We start from the raw sequence: 16,733 nt of genomic DNA on the forward strand, positions 1-16,733 counted from the left end.
TGTGGGCACCGTATCCCTGTTAAAAAAAAAGAATTGAAATAAAAATAGTTATATACTCACCTTCTGGAGTCCCCGGATCCTGCCGAGGGGTTTACCGATGCTACTCGCGATGCTCCGGTCCCAAGAGTGCATTGCGGTCTCGTGAGATGATGACGTAGCGGTCTCACGAAACCGCTACGTCATCATCTCGCGAGACCGCAATGCATGGACCGGTCACAGTAACATCGCGAGGAGCGGGAAAGGCCTCGGCTGGATCCGGGGGCCCATGGAAGGTGAGAATATAATGATTTTTTATTGTTTTTATTATTTTTAACATTAGATCTTTTTACTATTGATGCCGTATAGGCAGCATCAACAGTAAAAAGTTGGTCACACAGGGTTAATAGCAGCGTTAACGGACTGCGTTACACCGCAGCATAACGTGGTCCGTTAACGCTGCCATTAACCCTGTGTGAGCGCTGACTGGGGGGGGAGTATGGACTGCGGGCACTGACTGCGGGGAGTAAGGAGCGGCCATTTTGCCGCCAGACTGTGCCTGTCGCTGATTGGTCGTGGCAAAACGGCCACAACCAATCAGCGACTTGGGATTTCCGTGTCAGAAAGAAAGACAGACAGACAGACAGAAGGACAGACAGAAAAACGTAAGTGGACCTTAGACAATTATATAGTAGATTACTATAAATATATCATTTGATACATTCTTTACACGGCCTAAGTAGTGTTCATATTATTCTATTTATTGTTGGGTCCCCGCAGCCTCTCACCCACCATTCTATATATTTGTGTGTCTGTATTTTGGATTTTTATGGAAACTTTTTTATTATTCAATAAAGTATATATTTTTTATATTTTCTAAGATTATCTTATTTCTGGCATTTCTTCTCTTTTGGATTAATGTGTAGCTTATAATGCCTTTTGGGACAGTGTACCCATACCAGGGTTTATTTTGCAGTCTTTTGATATTTCTAATAATTCTGCTAACAGTTGTTGCCATCTCACCAAGCTGCTTACCAATTGTCCTGTAGCCCATCCCAGCCTTGTGCAGGGCTACAATTTTGTCCCTGGTGTCCTTAGATGGCTCTTTGGTCTTGGCCATGGTGGAAAGGTTGGAGTGTGATTGTATGGACAGGTGTCTTTTATACAGGTAAGGAGGTCAAACAGGAGCAATTAATCCAGGTAATGAGTGCAGAGTAGGAGGCTTCTTACAGAAAAACTAACAGGTCTGTGAGAGACATACCGTAATTCTTTCTGGTTGGTCGGTGATCAATAATTATTTCATGTAGTAAAATGCAAATCATACAATGTGATTTTCTATTTTTTTTTATTTTTAGTGTACCTACGATAAAAATTACAGACCTCTCCATTCTTTGTAGGTGGGAAAACTTGCAAAATCGTCAGGGGATCAAATACTTACCGTATTTTCCCCACTGTATATGTGTGGGAATATGTGTGTGGGTGACTGTGTATATATGTGTGTATGTCTGTTTATATGTGTGTGTGTATATATATAACCTCTATCTATATCAGTATATATGTAATAACTGGGAACGCTACATGAAATCTGAGCCCAGTTGAAAAGATTTACCATTAACGGAGATATATTCACCTTCCAACATTACCTTGATATTATCTTGGAATATTACAGTGCCACCTAGTGGACACATTTCCCGAAAAATGTGACAATTTTCTCTTTTATAACGAATGTAGTTCATTGCAAAATCAAACTTTCTGACTAAGCACTCCCTGATCTCTGGGGCCTCCCTGCTAGAGACCCTCTAATCCTCACAACGGAGGGACCCTAGTGCTCCAGCTCTGTACAGTGGCCCCTGTTATTGGAATGCGGTTATTTGCACAGGACGTGTTTCTGCGCAGAGGAGAAGAGTAAAGGGCTTTGATTCTTCTTTCTCTGCATTTGCAGGGTCCACCACACTATTAGGCGATGCGCCCGCATGGATTCTTATGATTTTTGAGAGGGGTGGCCTTTTGACACCCGTTACGCTGTTGTTTTTTTCAATGACTGCTTGTAATTGCAGGTTTCTTTGGGACCCTTAATTAAGGCCAGGGACCTCTTTTCCTCTTGCGAAAATAGAGGCGTGAATATCTAGTGGATTGCATGCCGCGTATCACATGTCCAGCACATTTGTGCCCCTATTAATAGCCGCGACATTGCAGTACAATGAGTGTGAGCAGGTTGTGAAATGGAAAGGAAATGGGCCGGGAGACCGCACAGGGTGTTCTTACTTCTTCTACCTTACTTTCAGATTGAATCCTGCAGCCAAAACTAATCAATGATTGCTTCCCTTAAAGGGACCATAACCCATTAATAGGAAAGTGAACAGTGTCTGTTTGCCCTCGATTCAGTTACAGATAACGACATCAATAAGAAATGATGAAAAAATAGGTTTATTTGTTGCAACTCTGTAGTATGTGTATTGCACGTCGCTGTCTTGTGGTCGGTTATGTTCGGATTTTATGCAGCAGTTGTATATACTGAGTCTATTATAGTTGTCAAAATTTCTGGGGATATTTAAATCCCGCGTCCTCTCCATATTGCCCACTTTTGTTAACATCAACTACATTTTGGCCCATGAATGACAGGTGGAAAATATGTGTCCATTCAGGTAGCTTAGATCATAGAGGACTGATTACACTGGATGCAATTGTAGCAAACCCTCTGCTGCGAGAAGTATCAGTCCTCTAGTTCTGAGGCTCTGGATGTTTCTATTCACTGACCACAAGCCGGTATCCTAACAATTACTAAGGACTGATTCACAGAATGTAATAGAAAATCAGAGACTGCTTGATTACACAGAGATACATTGTGGATACTTGTTTTTTTGCAGCCAGTTAGTAAAAAAATAAAAAGAATGATAACTTATCAAGATAAAAAAAAATCCTACTGTTTTGTGTGTACAGCTTCTGCTGACCTATGTGCCTCCATGGTTGCAGACTACGTTCCTGTGTGTGGTCAGATCTGGGGCAGTGATGTGTCCATGGGAGAAGCGGAGTCAGAGATAACTACAGGGTCGACTGACTACACAATAGGTTTCTTTGTAGTCTGTAACCATGGAGACGCATGGGTCTGCATGGGAGCTGCCGGCACAAAACGGAAGGAGAATTTTAATCAAACCTGTTTTAGTTTTATATTTTCAATGCATTAGGCCAATAAATAAATGTTGATTGCAAAAGTATTCACATGCCTTATTAAGATCAAAGTGGGAGAGTGTATCCTGGCTTCTGCGTATATTGCTCTGGCCTCCGCATCCTGTAGATTGTGGCTGTGCCGTCCATTCGGACATCTGCTGGAGAATAAGACCGTAATCATGGACAGAACGGTGCGTTTCGGAAGGCCGCCCCATGATTGCCGCTTTATCAGAATCACAGCCATTCACTTGCATGTAATTAGCTTTTAATTATAGCAGTGAGAAAGGCGAGAGGATGCAAGCTGCGCTTCTCCGAGACTGCTCCTGGCAGCCCGTCAGCAGAACTTCAGAACTCCTCCATCATGTTTTCATTGCACTTTTCCTCACCAGACAGATATTATTTTAGTATTATTAAAGAATAATTCTTTTGATTTACGATGGGGGCGTACGCTCTATAGATGACTTGTATTTACTGGGATTTTATGGGGGTGTTAATAATTAGTGATGAGCGAATATACTTGTTACCCGAGATTTCCCAAGCACGCTCTGGTGTCCTCCGAGTATTTTTTAGTGCTCGGAGATTTAGTTTTCTTCGCCGCAGCTGGATGATTTACAGCTACTAGACAGCTTGATTACATGTGGGGATTCCCTAGCAACCAGGCAACCCTCACATGTACTTAGCCTGGCTAATAGATATAAATCATGTAGCTGAGGCGAAGAAAACTAAATCTCAAAAACACTCGAAGGACACCCAAGTGTGCTCGGGAAATCTCGAGTAACGAGTATATTCGCTCATCTCTAATTATTAATTAACCTCCCCATAAAATCCCAATAAATACAAGTCATCTATAGAGCGTACTCCCCCATCATAAAGGAAAATAATTATAAATTGTACCCCAAAAATGAACGCCTACCAGACCCTCTAATCAAATAAGACCCCAAGCCAGGCCCTCTAATCAAATACTGACCTAAACCAGAACCTCTAAAGTATAGACCCCCAACAGACCCCCTAAAATAATGTAGACCCTAGGCAAATACAGATCTCAGACCAGACCCCCAAAAACAACAGTCCCAGTTCAGATAGATGTAACAACCCTGCTGTCATCACTGCATGGTCTCCCATCCCCCACCTGCACTACACTCAAACTCACTTACTTCTCTGGGCGATATTGTGACTTCTCTCTGCTGCCAACTCCATGCTGTGTGCCTCATGTCTGCTGCTTGCTCTGTGCATGCCCTGTGTGCATAGGTGGGTGGCGCCAGCAACTCCTGTGTTTCATTGACACTGTGTGTACCTTGCTAAGGTGTCCCCGGCCAATTGCCATGAGGCTTCCTGTATTTAAGACATCCCCACCCATTGGTGGGGGCCTGTACAACATATTCCCTCAGTCAGTTCTTAGCTGCTGAGGTGCCAGGCCCTGTCTCATTTACTCTCGTGTCCGCCACCCAGTGGGGCATTGTACCCTGGTCTCTGTCCTGTGTTTGCCACCCAGTGGGGCTTTGTACCCTGACTTGTGTCCTTGTGTAGCCACCCAGTGGGGCTTCGTACCCTGGCCTATGTCTGCCACCCAGTGGGGCGTCGTACCCTGGCTTGTGTCCGTGTCTCTGTGCCTTGACCTGTTCCTTACTCTGTCTTAGTCTAGTCCTGGTCCTGTGTTTGTTTATATCCCAGTCTTGGTTTGCTTTCTCTGCTGTGCGTACTCTGTGTCTTGCTTTGCTCTGCTTTCGGCTCTGCTCTCTGCGACTTTGCTTTGCTCCTTGCTCTGCACTCTGTGGCTTTGCTCTGCTTTCAGCTCTGCACTTGCTTTGCTCTGCTTTCGGCTTTGCTCTCTGCGACCTTGCTTGGCTCCTTGCTCTGCATTCTGTGACCTTGCCCTGCACTCTGTGGTTTTGCACTCAGCTCTGCACTCTGACTTTGCTCTGCTCTCAGCTCTTCACTCTGTGGCTTTGCTCTCGGCTCTGCTCTTTGTAGCTTTGCTCTGCACTCTTACCTTGCTCTGCTCTTGGCTCTGCTCTCTGTAGCTTTGCTTTGCACTCTGACTTTCCTCTGCTCTCAGCTATGCACTCTGTGGCTTTGCTCTGTGGCTCCACTCCTTGCGGTTCTACCTTGCTCCGCTTCTTGCGGTTCTTCCTTGCTCCACCTCCTGCTCTTGGCTTCACCTCCTGTGTCTCTGCTCTTGGCTCCACCTCCTGCTCTTGGCTCCGCCTCCTGCGTTTCTGGTCTTTGCTCTAGCTCCTGTGCTTCCGCTTTGTATCCGCTCTTGCGGTCTTTACCTATTCATAAGTCCTCCTGTCTGAGCAGGTTCTTACCTGTTTTACATACCTGCCTGCAGACCGGTCCCTACCGGTTCTTCCAGTGTACCAGCCTTGTCCGCCAGTCCTGCTAGAGAGCCAGCCATACCTGCCTGCCAACCAGGGAGCCAGCCGTGCCCACCTGCCTGCCAGTGTGTCTGTTGTACCCATCCGCCTGCCTGTGGCCCAGCCTTGCCCGCCTTTCTGCCAGAGTGCCAGCTATGCCCGCTTGCCTATCTATGTTCCGTGCAGTGCTACCTGGTAGCTTCCTGCCGCACAAGCCTAACCTCACCATCAGAGGCTCCAGCGAATACCAAGGAAGCTACTTAGTGACGCCCCTTCCAGGTTATGTAAAGTAAGCTGCGGAGACACCATCACGTGTTTCTCAACGCAAGCAATGAATAGCCAGGCCTTTCCCCGGGAAGGAACAACCACGGGAAGGGCAGCATCCAATAAAGGAAAACATCCAATAAAGGAAAACCACCTATGCCAAGCATGGTATCCATCAACAGACAGCTGTTTCGGGGTTTTTGCCCCTCATCAGTGTGGAGTAGGAATCTGGCTATTAGGAGCAGTGCCTAGTAAAAGGCTATAAAGGTACAGATGAATGACCTCGGGGAGACCAAAACATCCAACACCGCGGAGACACCATCACGTGTTTCTCAACGCAGTGATCCAGAACACTGCCCCCATCCCTTATGGGAAATATGCAAATGCATGTAAAGTAAGCTGCGGAGACACCATCACGTGTTTCTCAACGCAAGCAATGACTTCCAGGGTAGTCTGGTCTGTGGCACAGTAGGGCCACACCCCCGCTCGCCCGCGCCAACCAGTCTGGGCGCGAGCGTGACAATAGATATATACAGAACTAAACTAAGACCCCCAGCTCGGACCCCATATACTAACACAGACTTCCAGGTGAGATCCACTAAACACAGACCCCAAATCAGATCGATTAAACTAACACAGACCCCCAAAGTAAACGCTCTGACCTTATAAACTAATAGATACCAAAAAAGACCCTGCAGATAAATAGCGGCAACAGGCCAAAGCCCGGAAACAAATAAAGACCCCAGACCAGACCCCATCATCATTTACAAGCCAATTAGCATATATGGCTCCTACATGGGTTGTCACTGAGCTTTTCTGAGAATTAACAGCTTGACAGAACGGGACAATAAATGACTAGACACAGCGCCCGTCTCTGGAGAACCCGACATGTCTGCGCACTATGTGCCCTGTTCATTAACTTCAATGCAAACTGTGCAATGCTTCATTTCCCCTGAGGGGGAGCTGCAGGGACGTTGAGCACTTGCTGCCAGGTTCCCCTTCTGCTGATTGTGAGGAGTCCAGATACTCTGGTTTGCCAGTTTTTGGAGAGTTCTTCTAATAATTTTAGTTGTCTAAAGAAAGAACCCCCTATTTCATATTTGTACATTTATGATGTGATAAAGCACGGCAAAAACATACAAATTCCCACCCCTGAAGGAGTTAAAGCTTTATTTATCTCCTGAGGTCCCACATGTGAGCGATATGAGCACGTTGTTTCGGTTCTTGCACCACAAGCGAGCTCGCTTCCTGCTCGGGTGACTTTTCGTAGAACATCCTTTTCCTGTATGTTCTCTCATGTAATTCTGTCTGCATACAAACAAGTGTTTCTAAAAATCAAAGAACCCAACAAGAGACATGTAAGCTGAGCAGCGGGGGTCCGGCTGGCACGTACATTCTCATCGCTCCATTGGTTATTGCTCTGTCGCCATGGCATCCAGGTAAGCCCATAGACCAGGAACCTGCCCGTTTTACCGTTATAACCTAGGCATCAATTTCCTCTAGTGTACCAAACCTGCAGCACTACAACTCCCTGCGTCCTGATAGATGATGGCAGTCTGCACATTCGTAGGTTAAGAGCTCTCTGATGGTGACAGATGCTTATAAGATAAAAATATCATTAGTGTAATTATTAATCGTTGAATTATTAACTGAATATCCTCACTAGTTGGCCGGTAGAGATCGTGCCCTTTCAGCATAAATATACATAAAGTGAAAAGGTGGATGTACTCTAAGTTAAGTTCTCCACAGACAGTTAAATGAAAGTATCTATAGATGACATTACTGATCCTGTATTATATCCCAGAGCTGCACTCACTATTCTGCTGGTGCAGTCACTGTGTACATACATTACATTACTGATCCTGAGTTACATCCTGCATTATACCCCAGAGCTGCACTCATTATTCTGCTGGTGCAGTCACTGTGTACATATATTACTGATCCTGAGTTACATCCTGTATTATACCCCAGAGCTGCACTCACTATCCTGCTGGTGCAGTCACTGTGTACATACATTACATTTCTAATCCTGAGTTTCATCCTGTATTATACCCCAGAGCTGCACTCACTATTCTGCTGGTGCAGTCACTGTGTACATACATTACATTACTGATCCTGAGTTACATCCTGTATTATACTCCAGAGCTGCACTCACTATTCTGCTGGTGCAGTCACTGTGTACATACATTACATTACTGATCCTGGGTTACATCCTGTATTATACCCCAGAGCTCTGCACTCACTATTCTGCTGGTGCAGTCACTGTGTACATACATTACATTACTGATCCTGAGTTACATCCTGTATTATACTCCGGAGCTGCACTCACTATTCTGCTGGTGCAGTCACTGTGTACATACATTACATTACTGATCCTGAGTTACATCCTGTATTATACCCCAGAGCTGCACTCACTATTCTGCTGGTGCAGTCACTGTATACATACATTACATTACTGATCCTGAGTTACAGCCTGTATTATACCCCAGAGCTGCACTCACTATTCTGCTGGTGCAGTCACTGTGTACATACATTACATTACTGATCCTGGGTTACATCCTGTATTATACCCCAGAGCTGTGCACTCACTATTCTGCTGGTGCAGTCACTGTGTACATACATTACATTACTGATCCTGAGTTACATCCTGTATTATACTCCAGAGCTGCACTCACTATTCTGCTGGTGCAGTCACTGTGTACATACATTACATTACTGATCCTGAGTTACATCCTGTATTATACACCAGAGCTGCACTCACTTTTCTGCTGGTGCAGTCACTGTGTACATACATTACTGATCCTGAGTTACATCCTGTATTATACCCCAGAGCTGCACTCACTATTCTGCTGGTGCAGTCACTGTGTACTTATATTACTGATTCTGAGTTACATCCTGTATCATACCCCAGAGCTGCACTCATTATTCTGCTGGTGTAGTCACTGTGTACATACATTACATTACCGATCCTGAGTTACATCCTGTATTATACCCCAGAGCTGCACTCACTATTCTGCTGGTGCAGTCACTGTGTACATATGTTACTGATCCTGAGTTACATCCTGTATCATACCCCAGAGCTGCACTCACTATTCTGCTGGTGCAGTCACTGTGTACATATATTACTGATCCTGAGTTACATCCTGTATCACACCCCAGAGCTGCACTCACTATTCTGCTGGTGCAGTCACTGTGTACATACATTACATTACTGATCCTGAGTTATATCCTGTATTATACTCCAGAGCTGCACTCACTATTCTGATGGTGCAGTCACTGTGTACATACATTACATTACTGATCCTGAGTTATATCCTGTATTATACTCCAGAGCTGCACTCACTATTCTCCTGGTGCAGTCACTGTGTACATATATTACATTACTGATCCTGAGTTATATCCTGTATTATACTCCAGAGCTGCACTCACTATTCTGCTGGTGCAGTCACTGTATACATACATTACCGATCCTGAGTTACATCCTGTATTATACTCCAGAGCTGCACTCACTATTCTCCTGGTGCAGTCACTGTGTACATACATTAAATTACTGATCCTGAGTTATATCCTGTATTATACTCCAGAGCTGCACTCACTATTCTGCTGGTGCAGTCACTGTGTACATACATTACATTACTGATCCTGGGTTTCATCCTGTATTATACCCCAGAGCTGCACTCACTATTCTGCTGGTGCAGTCACTGTGTACATACAGTACATTTCTGATCCTGGGTTACATCCTGTATTATACTCCAGAGCTGCACTCACTATTCTGCTGGTGCAGTCACTGTGTACATACATTACTGATCCTGTACTGATCCTCAGTTACATCCTGCACTCTTAAAGATACATCTGGAGCACAACCCTTTCAGTAGATCGGTTCTGTATAAAACCAGCAAATGTCATGCAGTTTAAGTAATACACACTATACATGCATTGTCATTGTTTTTGTGTTTTGGTTCTTATTTTTTTCCAAATGTAAATTATCTGTGAACTGTAAATAATAAAATAAGAAAGAAGTAAAATAACTAAAAGTTTATTATGGAAAATATGACAATGTTAACATTCAGGTTTAGGACAGGAACTGCTGTCGAGGTCTTGGTTTGTCTCTTATGTCAGTGAGAAGAAAAAACCTGAGAACGTTACATAGTTCTCATAGTCTGAGTAAGAATCATATTGTGGTTGTTAGATAGTTACTTTCAAATCTGAATTATTATTTTACCATTTTAAAACAACAAAATGTAAAATAAAGCATCCACTCCTGATATGTCACTCATTATTATATTGATTACTTATACACAGTAGCAGTGTTATAGCAGTTACATTCTTGTACATAGGAGCAGTATTATAGTAGTTATATTCTTGTACATACGGGCAGTAATATAGTAGTTATATTCTTCTACTTAGGGGCAGTATTATAGTAGTTATATTCTTGTACTTAGGGGCAGTATTATAGTAGTTATATTCTTGTACTTAGGGGCAGTATTATAGTAGTTATATTCTTGTACATAGGAGCCAGTATTACAGTAGTTATATTCTTGTACATAGGGGCAGTATTATAGTAGTTATATTCTTGTACATAGGAGCATTATTATAGTAGTTATATTCTTGTATATAGGGGCAGTATTATAGTAGTTATATTCTTGTACATAGGAGCTGTATTATAGTAGTTATATTCTTGTACATAGGAGCAGTATTATAGTAGTTATATTCGTGTACATAGGAGCAGTATTATAGTAGTTATATTCTTGTACATAGGAGCAGTATTGGAGTAGGTATATTCTTGTACATAGGAGCAGTATTATAGTAGTTAAATTCTTGTACATAGGAGCAGTATTATAGTAGGTATATTCTTGTACATAGGAGCAATATTATAGTAGTTAAATTCTTGTACATAGGAGCAGTATTATAGTAGTTATATTCTTGTACATATAGGGCAGTATTATAGTAGTTATATTCTTGTACATAGCGGCAGTATTATAGTAGTTATATTCTTGTACATAGGAGCAGTATTATAGTAGTTATATTCTTGTACATAGGAGCAGTATTATAGTAGTTATATTCTTGTACATTGGGGCAGTATTATAGTAGTTATATTTTTGTACATAGTGGGAATATTATAGTAGTTATGTTCTTGTACATATAGGGCAGTATTATAGTAGTTATATTCTTGTACATAGGGGCAGTATTATAGTAGTTATATTCTTGTACATAGGGGCAGTATTATAGTAGTTATATTCTTGTACATATAGGGCAGTATTATAGTAGTTATATTCTTGTACATAGGGGCAGTATTATAGTAGGTATATTCTTGTACATAGGGGCAGTATTATAGTAGCATATTCTTGTACATAGGAGCAGTATTATAGTAGTTATATTATTGTACATAGGAGCAGTATTATAGTAGTTATATTCTTGTACATATAGGGCAGTATTATAGTAGTTATATTCTTGTACATAGGGGCAGTATTATAGTAGTTATATTCTTGTACATAGGGGCAGTATTATAGTAGTTATATTCTTGTACATTGGGGCAGTATTATAGTAGTTATATTTTTGTACATAGTGGGAGTATTATAGTAGTTATATTCTTGTACATAGGGGGCAGTATTATAGTAGTTATATTCTTGTACATAGGGGGCAGTATTATAGTAGTTATATTCTTGTACATAGGGGGCAGTATTATAGTAGTTATATTCTTGTACATAGGGGGCAGTATTATAGTAGTTATATTCTTGTACATAGGGGGCAGTATTATAGTAGTTATATTACTACTAGATGGTGGCCCGATTCTAACTCATCGGGTATTCTAGAATATGTATGTAGTTTACTTGTTCAGTAAACGAAACTGATCTACGTGGCACTGTGACTGACAGAATTTGTTCAGTAAACGTGAGTGAACTACGTCGCGCTGTGAATGGGGGTTAAATTCTGCTCCAATATCGCTGATTGGTCCAATCCGCGAAGCGGGGTTTAAATTGCGCACCAATATCGCTGATTGGTTGCGCCCGGCCAGGCGCGATCAATCAGCGAAGTGTCGTTCAAATCCCGCGCCAATTCGCGGCCGGACTGCGCTTGTCGCTGATTGGTCGCACCAGCCGCCCGCGACCAATCGGCGAAGCGGTGTTTAAATCCCGCACCAATATCGCTAATTTGACGCGGCCAGGTGCGATCAGCCAGCGAAGCGTGGTTCAAATCCCAAGCCAATTCGCAGCCAGACTGCGCCTGTTGCTGATTGGTCGCGGGCGGCTGGCGCGACCAATCAACGACGCAGGATTTTCGTTACAGACAAACAGACAGAATTAGACGATTATATAGTAGATATGTAGTGATAGTATTAAAAGCTTATTGCAATCTGTCCTCATTCTTGTATTTTTCTTTCATAACATGCATTGTCAAATGTAAGGCTACGTTCAAATTTGCGTTGTGCGATGTTGCGTCGGCGCATAGTTTTGCGATGCATGCGTCCTTTTTTGCCGAATTTTGGACGCAAAAAAAATGCATCTTGCTGCGTCCTCTGCGCCCTAACGCTTGCGGCAAAAAAAACGCATGCATCGCAAAACGCATGCCAACGCATGTCCATGCACCCCCATGTTAAATATAGAGGCGCATGGCGCATGCGTCGCCGCGGCTGCGCCCGACGCAGCCCGGCAGAACGCAAATGTGAACGTAGCCTTATGTGGTATTTACACTATTATTCCATCTTACATTGTATGTACTTGGGTTATTTCTGTCTGTATGAGTGAATAGCATTTGAAATACAGGACAATAGAATTACGTTTACCTTTCTTTTCTCCACATTTGCTCACACTGTTTTATAGTAACCTTTTCAGTATATCATTTCAGTGGATTGAGATAATTTGGTTCTCTGTCATTTAAAATCCAAATTTAAGAAATATAACTTATAAATATTTCTCTATTGAAAATAATCTAGATAGGTCATTCGCAATAATGTTATTGTTGCCATCTAGTGACCATCAGTGGAAGTATGCTTTAAGAACTGTATCCTGCGTACTACCTCATATTTTTGATATATAAAGATTTTTGTCTTCTCAAACATATATTTTTTAAAATATTTTCTTCACTTCACAGACTGTTGGAACTCCATGAGAGTGGGCTGCTTTTGTTGTACAGTACACGTGTACAGGTGTGTTACCAAGCAAATCACAAAGACGTCCTGTCAAATAGACAGAGAAGGCAGAAAGAGTTTAGAATAAATGCTTTCTTGCTTAAATACTGGTACCAAGTGTTCACAGTTTTGTTTGGTATTACAGCTCATTTTTTCATACTGTATTGTACCCCAGAGCTGCACTCACTATTCAGCTGGTGCAGTGACTGTGTACATACATTACATTACTGATCCTGAGTTACATGCTGTATTATACTCCAGAGCTGCACTCACTATTCTGCTGGTGCAGTGACTGTGTACATACATTACATTACTGATCCTGAGTTACATCCTGTATTATACTCCAGAGCTACACTCACTATTCTGTTGGTGCAGTCACTGTGTACATACAATACATTACTGATCCTGAGTTACATCCTGTATTATACTCCAGAGCTGCACTCACTATTCTGCTGGTGCAGTCACTGTGTACATACATTACATAACTGATCCTGAGTTACATCCTGTATTATCCTCCAGAGCTGCACTCACTAGTCTGCTGGTGCAGTCACTGTGTAGATACATTTCATTACTGATCCTGAGTTACATCCTGTATTATCCTCCAGAGCTGCACTCACTAGTCTGCTGGTGCAGTCACTGTGTACATACATTACATTACTGATCCTGAGTTACATCCTGTATTATACTCCAGAGCTGCACTCACTATTCTGCTGGTGCAGTCACTGTGTACATACATTACATTACTGATCCTGAGTTACATCCTGTATTATCCTCCAGAGCTGCACTCACTAGTGTGCTGGTGTAGTCGCTGTCACATTGCATATCTCGCACTATTCCCTTTGTTTATTATAGATGACTAGATTTAACCCCTTAGTGACAGAGCCAATTTTTGCAATTCTGACCACTGTCACTTTATAACTCTGGAACGCTCCAACGGATCCCGCTGATTCTGAGATTGTTTTTTCGTGACATATTGTCCTTCATGTTAGTGGTAACAGTTCTTCGATATTACTTGCGATTATTCATGAAAAAAACGGAAATATGGCAAAAAAAATTAAAATTTTTATGCCCTTAAATCAGAGAGATATGTCACAAAAAATAGTTAATAAAAACATTTCCCACATGTCTACTTTACATCAGCACAATTTTGGAAACAAAATTTTTTTTTGTTAGGGAGTTATAAGGGTTAAAAGTTGACCAGCAATTTCTCATTTTTTTACAACACCTTTTTTTTTTTAGTGACCACATCACATTTTAAGTCATTTTGAGGGGTCTATATGATAGAAAATAACGAAGTGTGACACCATTCTAAAAACTACACCCCTCAAGGTTCTCAAAACCACATTCAAGAAGTTTATTAACTCTTTACGTGCTGCACAGGAACTGAAACAATGTGGAAGGAAAAAATGAACATTTAACTTTTTTTTGCAAACATTTTAATTCAGAACCATTTTTTTTATTTTCACAAGTGTAAAAACAGAAATGTAACCATAAATTTTGTTATGCAATTTCTCCTGAATACGCCAATACCCCATATGTGGGGGTAAACCACTGTTTGGGCGCACCGCAGAACTTGGAAGTGAAGGAGTACCGTTTGACTTTTTCAATGCAGAATTGGCTGGAATTGAGATCGGACGCCATGTCATGTTTAGAGAGCCCCTGGTGTGCCTAAACAGTGGAAACTCCCCACAAGTGACACCATTTTGTAAACTAGACCCCTTAAGGAACTTATCTAGATGTGTGGTGAGCACTTTGAACCACCAAGAGCTTCACAGAAGTTTATAACGTAGAGCCGTGAAAATAAAGTATCGCATTTGTTTACACAAAAATGATCTTTTCGCCCACAAATTCTTATTTTCACAAGGGTAACAGGAGAAATTAGACCATAAAAGTTGTTGTGCGATTTCTCCTGAATACGTCGATACCCCATATGTGAGGGTAAACCACTGTTTGGGCGCACCGCAAAGCTTGGAAGTGAAGGAGCGCCGTTTTACTTTTTCAATGTAGAATTGGCTGGAATTGAGCTTGGACGCCATGTCGCGTTTGGAGAGCCCCTGATGTGCCTAAACAGTGGAAACCCCCCACAAGTGACACTATTTTGGAAACTAGACCCCCCATGGAACTTATCTAGATGTGTGGTGAGAACTTTGAATGCCCAAGTGCTTCACAGAAGTTTAGAATGCAGAGTCGTGAAAATAAAAAAATATTTTTTTTTCCACAAAAAATATATTGTAGCCCCCAAGTTTTTATTTTCACAAGGGTAACAGGAGAAATTGGACCGCAATAGTTGTTGTCCAATTTATCCTGAGTACACTGATGTGCCATATGTGGGGGTAAACCACTGTTTGGGCGCACGGCAGAGCTCGGAAGGGAAGGAGCGCTGTTTTGGAATGCAGACTTAGATAGAATGGTCTGTGGGCGTTATGTTGCGTTTGCAGAGCCCCTGATGTACCTAAACAGTAGTAACCCCTCACAAGTGACTCCATTTTGGAAACTAGACCCCCCAAGGAACTTATCTAGATGTGTGGTGAGAACTTTGAATGCCCAAGTGCTTCACAGAAGTTTAGAATGCAGAGTCGTGAAAATAAAAGAAATATTTTTTTTTCCACAAAAAAAGATTTTGTAGCCCCCAAGTTTTTATTTTCACAAGGGTAACAGGAGAAATTGGACCCCAAAAGTTGTTGTCCAATTTATCCCGAGTACGCTGATGCCCCATATGTGGGGGTAACCCACTGTTTGGGCGCACGGCAGAGCTCAGAAGGGAGGGAGCACCATTTGACTTTTTGAGCGCAAAATTGGCTGTCGTGTTTGGAGACCACCTGATGTAACTAAACAATGGAAACCCCCCAATTCTAGCTCCAACCCTAACCCCAACACACCCCTAACCCTAATCCCAACCCGATCCATAATCCTAATCACTAACCCTAACGATAATCACAACCCTTACCCCAAAACAACCCTAATGTCAACCCTAACCATAACCCTAATCAAAACCCTAAATCCAACACACCCCTAATCCTAATCTCAACCCTAACCTCAAACCTAACCCTAATCCCAATACACCCCTAATCACAACCCTAACCTTAACCCTAATCCCAAACCTAACCCTAATCCCAAGCGTAACCCTAATGCCAACCCTAACCCTAATACCAACTCTAATCCAAACCCTAACCCCAAATCTAACCCTAACTTTAGCCCCAACCCTAGCCCTAACTTTAGCCCCAACCCTAACCCTAGCCCTAAGGCTACTTTTACACTTTTGCCGTTTAGCATCCATCGCAATCCATAGTTTTGGACAAAAAACGGATCCTCCAAATGTGCCCGCAGGATGCGTTTTTTTGCCCATAGACTTGTATTGCTGACGGATCGTGACGGATGGCCACACGTCGCGTCCGTCGTGCACTGGATCAGTTATGTTTTGGCGGACCGTCGGCACAAAAAACATTCAATGTAACTTTTTTTGTACGTCGCGTCCGCCATTTCTGACCGCGCATGCGTGGTCGTAACTCCGCCCCCTCCTCCCCAGGACATAGATTGGGCAGCGGATGCGTTGAAAAACTACATCCGCTGCCCACGTTGTGCACAATTTTCACAACGTGCGTCGGTATGTCGGGCCGACGCATTGCGACGGCCCTGTACCGACGTAAGTGTGAAAGAACCCTATCCCTGAATTTAGCCCCAACCCTAACCCTAAATTTAGCCCCAACCCTAGCCCTAACCCTAACCCTAACCCTAGCCCTAACCCTAACCTTAGCCCCAACTGCTCTTCTTCTGCCGGCCGGCAGATGGCGACAGATGGCGGGCGCACTGCGCATGCGCCCGCAATTTTCTTTTGCCAA

The 16,733-nt window shown here is 42.7% G+C and overlaps 1 protein-coding gene across 12 annotated transcripts in view; it reads left to right on the forward strand.

Moving 5' to 3' along the window:
- EVL (Enah/Vasp-like) overlaps positions 1 to 16,733 on the forward strand; it is a 223,175-nt gene that overhangs the window by 72,857 nt on the left and 133,585 nt on the right. Inside the window, exon 1 of one of the 12 annotated variants that reach the window (XM_069738355.1) lies at positions 7,024 to 7,204. The exons of 10 other annotated variants lie outside the window; for them this stretch is intronic. In XM_069738355.1, coding sequence (XP_069594456.1) covers positions 7,194 to 7,204 — 11 coding nt within the window. In that variant the 5' untranslated portion in view covers positions 7,024 to 7,193. Of the gene's footprint in view, positions 1 to 7,023; positions 7,205 to 16,733 lie in introns of those variants that run through there. One more of the 12 variants, XM_069738341.1, reaches the window with a different exon arrangement.

The sequence above is a fragment of the Ranitomeya imitator genome, chromosome 1, assembly GCF_032444005.1.
Source record: "Ranitomeya imitator isolate aRanImi1 chromosome 1, aRanImi1.pri, whole genome shotgun sequence".
In the NCBI taxonomy this organism is placed as follows: domain Eukaryota; kingdom Metazoa; phylum Chordata; class Amphibia; order Anura; family Dendrobatidae; genus Ranitomeya; species Ranitomeya imitator.